The sequence below is a fragment of the Hyalella azteca genome, unplaced genomic scaffold (genome assembly GCF_000764305.2).
Source record: "Hyalella azteca isolate HAZT.00-mixed unplaced genomic scaffold, Hazt_2.0.2 contig9940, whole genome shotgun sequence".
In the NCBI taxonomy this organism is placed as follows: Eukaryota; Metazoa; Arthropoda; class Malacostraca; order Amphipoda; family Hyalellidae; genus Hyalella; species Hyalella azteca.
In genome coordinates this window covers 35,655-40,275 of record NW_025939996.1, presented here as the reverse complement: position 1 = coordinate 40,275, position 4,621 = coordinate 35,655, and the positions used below count along the sequence as shown (strand labels likewise).

Below are 4,621 nucleotides of genomic sequence, written 5' to 3'. Positions count from 1 at the left end.
CAGATGAGCTTTCATTTCCACAAGCTCGTTTCGTAACGAGTGTAATTCGCTACGCAACAAGCTCAATTCTTTCTTGTGGGTCTCCTCCATTTCGGCTCTCTTTCTAAACTCTTGCTTGTTGGTTTCTTCAATTCAATATTTATTTTATTATTTATTATTATATTATTATTTATTTTTATTATTTATTATTATTTATTATCATTTCCTCTGAATGGATTGGTCTGTTTTTATGGACAGAAGAGTATCTTTTTGAAACTTCGATACCCGGTAGTTGATAGTTCATGGGGCAAATTATATTAATTCACATCATACTTAGCTTGTTATATCATAATCATGAAAAGGTGAAATTTTTTAGTGTATTTTATATTTGTTTCCTTTTCAGGATGGTGAAATTATCACGATGACTAGTGAAAAGTCCTTCAAACTTTTATGCACGAGGTTAATATTATATTAATAAAACTCCTGCGCATATCTTACGCGACTTCCTTAACATCGATTTCATAAAATTAATAATGGTAGGTTTTTCGCAGTAATTCCAGTTGAAATACAGAGTGTGTTACAGAATACCTTGGTGTTGTATTATTTTTGATATTTGAGTATACGTTGTGTATGTACCTCATACAGCGCTGTGCCGGGTTATCTACGGCAGCTGTGAGATGGGCTACAACTTCTCACGCTACGAATATGTTCTGAGAAACACAACCTGATGGAATATCTCTTGCTATGTGAATACCTTGTGACATGCAGTGTAATAAATGCATTATATACCGCGATAAAAGTGCCATTATTTAGCTGGTGATCAGGCTCACGCTCAGTGTGCCCTAAACTGTCTCAAAAGAACGCGATTTCTCCCCGTCTGTAAAGAAAAAGAATTTTCTCGCAAGGCGTGCTGTCCGGTAGAACTCGTACGCAGGTTACGCGATTTGCAAATCCATAATGAGTCTCAAGAAAGTACTTTGTCTTCTTGTATTCGTCGCAGGTGAGTATCATCTTCATCATCTGCCCGCTGTGTGCTGTAGCAGGTGAGCATCATCTTCGTCGCCTGCCTGTTGTTACTTGTCGCAGGTGAGTATCATCTTCATCATCAGTCTCTTGTTACTTGTCGAAGGTGAGCATTATCTTCGTCGTATGTCTGTTGTAACTTGCCAAAGGTGAGTCTCATCTTCGTCGTGTGTCTGTTGTTCTTTGTCGCAAGTGAGCATCATCCTCTTAGGTAATGAGTATCACTCATACTCAATGCGATCCTTCATATAGAAATATTACGTGCCCTGCGACGTACTCCCCTGTGATATGAGTATGCCTTTGAGTTTTCTATGGAAATATAACCTGTGGTTAAATTTCCAATTGGTGTGGCGTTAACTCTGTTGCTTATATTTTTTGTGACGAAGAATTGACATTTTTGGTGACATATTTCCATTGTTTCGGTTTGTATTTCAACTATACGAATACCGACACTTACTATATTTGGCTCATCTAACGTAGCCGTGAAAATATTATTCAGTATCATGAGCTTCACTTCTGATTAATATTTGTAGCAAATCGTAAACTAAAAAGTAAAAAGGCATAAACAGCTGTGAAATTGTTAAATGTTTTGTACATATTTTAATGTTTCTTAATTGATCAACAGCAGTCAAGATGAATATCCTATGCGGTATGAGAATTACGAGAAAATAGCTTTTTAAACTCATGCACGAACTCGTGAGAATTTCTTTTTGGCAGAGATTCGTCAAATTCGAAGCGTTAACTTATTGAAATTATATTGCCGTATGCAATTTTCTTCAGCTTACGGTAAATCTAGACCACGTTTGGTGCAAACGTGTCTAAACAATTTTAGAGTCTATTTATTAATTTATTTTTTTTATTGAAGAATTTATTGTTTTCGTTTCTTGTGAATTTCTTGTCAGATTTTAGTGTCTCTTATAAAATATGAAACTGTCTCACTCAATATATTCTAAAACAATTCACAAACTTCCCAAAAAATTAGGAATTTATTGTGATATTAAATTTTATCTTGCGATATGACAGGCGCAGCGGCAACCGAGTGCCCCGCTGGCTACGAGGTCGTTGGGTCCAAGTGCATCCACCGCCTGCCTGGTGGTTACCTCACGCACGACGACGCGGTGGCTTACTGCCACCAGAACTTCGGCAGGCTGCCCGTGCTGCACGACTGCGCTTCCTTCATTGGTGTTGCCACTTATGTTGACGATGGATGTGAGATTATAACGTCATTAAGAATTCAGCGTAATTCTTGCGTCAATGATAAACTAAATAAGACTTTCTCATAAAGACGGCCCTTACAGCAAAAGGCACACTATGCAATTTGACTGAATGAAGTAGCTCATTCTTCGTCAATCTTTTATTTATTTTTAACAATACCATTTTTCAATATCAACCTTCAAAATTAACTTCAATATTCACTTTAAATAAATGGGACATTAACAGGGCTTTACAGCTCTCTTACATGGGACAGCTTTGGTATCCTTCTGAGCTTCACTAGACACTCAAGTCTTCAGCCCCTATTCCCTGAGATCCCAATCGGTATTGATAGTGTGATGGGTTTATAAGCAATACACCGTATCCACCACTTATTCAAGTCTGGATTGTTAAGCATCTCCTGTTTACCGATGTGTTCTTCTGTCAGACTCAGCGGACGCCTACAACGGCTACTGGCTGGGCGCCACCAACTCGTCGGCTACCGGCGTCTGGCAGTGGAACGACGGCACCGCCGTGCAGATGGGCGCACCGTACTGGGCGGTCGTGAGTTACTTGATGCCTTTTACAAATACGATGTAACCTGTTTTTGTGTGATACAAAATAGTACATGAAATTACAACAAGGCATCAAGAAACACCAAGATTTGGCAAAGTCATATGACAAATGGATGCCAAATAGTACAATTTTAGCTTCTCCTACCTATTTTTCCCCATTTTCATATTTTTGCCACCATTATGGTATCAATATTACAGAATTAACGACTGAGCTGTTCTTAGAAATACTTTTAGAATAAGTATGATAAGATAACGTCAGTTAGCTTTAAACTTGCCCGTACGTTCGTCAGTAATTCAGGATTTGAGTGCCTGAATGATTTTAAATTAGAATTAATGTTGAGTTCTCATCAGAACACTGCAGCTGATGGGAGAACAGAGCCCAACAATGGCCATGACGGTGAAAACTGCGCCATGATAGGCGCCACCAGGGGCTGGCTGCTCAATGACTTGAGTTGTACCTCATCAGGCTCCGTCGTTTACGCTGTGTGCTCAAGAACTCCAACGGATGGTGAGTGCTTTTCTCAAAACAGTGTCTCCTTGAGAAAGAACAAATGGATAACCTGAAGCGACTGGCACATTTTAGTTTATAAATGAATACCGATGCTAGCTTCAAGCCTTTGTCGAGAATAAGATTTTTCTCACCAATTGGGTTTTAATATTTATTTTTCTTAGTTAGAGCAAGTCTACGCATGCTTTAGTCAAGAAATTCTTCACTTAACTGTCTTATTTATAACAAAGTAATTGACATAAGCGCCATATTCGGAAAAATTATCATTCAAATTTTACATTGGGCTTACAAAAATTATGATTCTATTCATGACCACGATTATCATATCACTTTGTCGGATATTCATTTGGTTCGACACACCATGAACTTTTCGTTACCGGCAGGTTTTTGCGCCACTCCGTACATCTTGGTGGGTACGCAATGCATTCACTTACTTCTGACTGATTATAATAGCTGGAGCGATGCGCGCACCTCATGTGGATCGACAGGAGGAGATCTAATAATTCTAGAGGACTGCGACCAGTACCACAAGGTTACCACCTACCTCAACGACCAAGGTAAACAACCATGGAATATGATTTCTGCATTTTGCCTTAATTAAAGTATCTTGCCTACAAATTTGAATTTCTTACAGACCAAGCTCATTCTCTCTTGGGATACCACTGAGATGAGCTTTATACTTCTTGAACTTGTACATGTGTAGCTGTGTTGCATTCCCAAGATTCTTCGTCGTCCTACTAAACAATTTATGATAATGTTATCACGTTACAAATAGTTTTAGGTTTATCGCGCATATCTCATCAAGCTTTACTGGCGCCGGGAATGAAACTCAAACCAGTTGGGTACAACTCGAACCTTCAATGTATAATCTTGAGAATTTAGAATTGAGCCTTTTCTGTCCTCTGTTTTTATAGAAACAGAGGATTTTCATTTTATTTATTTTCATTTTAAGATAATTTACCACGTTCTTTGACTGCGAATTGGTAGGATTAATTATTTCAAGACTATAACAATACCAATTTAGAACTCGCAATTCAATTTTAGTTCTAATCCATTCTTTCCATTTATCGTTGCCTCGCTATTCGCCCAACAAGAAAAATATTCAGGTCCAGCAAATATCCCGACACGATAAGTATCCTAGCTGGATACGCACGCACCTCAATAGCCCCTGTATACAACATACCGACACGATATGCATCCTAGATACGCGCCCCAACAGCCCCTATATACAATATCCAACACGATAAGTATCCTGGATACGCGCCCCAACAGCCCCTATATACAATATCCCGACACGATAAGTATCCTGGATACGCGCCCCAACAGCCCCTATATACAATATCCC

At 38.8% G+C, this 4,621-nt stretch overlaps 1 protein-coding gene across 1 annotated transcript in view; it reads left to right on the top strand.

Moving 5' to 3' along the window:
* The first annotated feature begins 793 nt into the window (after positions 1 to 793).
* The window catches only part of LOC108671992, a 10,781-nt gene continuing 6,953 nt past the window's right edge, over positions 794 to 4,621 (top strand). The window contains exons 1-5 of the mRNA XM_047882226.1: positions 794 to 979; positions 2,026 to 2,211; positions 2,642 to 2,757; positions 3,120 to 3,276; positions 3,660 to 3,833. Of these exons, the coding sequence (XP_047738182.1) occupies positions 937 to 979; positions 2,026 to 2,211; positions 2,642 to 2,757; positions 3,120 to 3,276; positions 3,660 to 3,833 (676 nt within the window). The 5' untranslated portion in view covers positions 794 to 936. The remainder of the gene's footprint in view (positions 980 to 2,025; positions 2,212 to 2,641; positions 2,758 to 3,119; positions 3,277 to 3,659; positions 3,834 to 4,621) is intronic.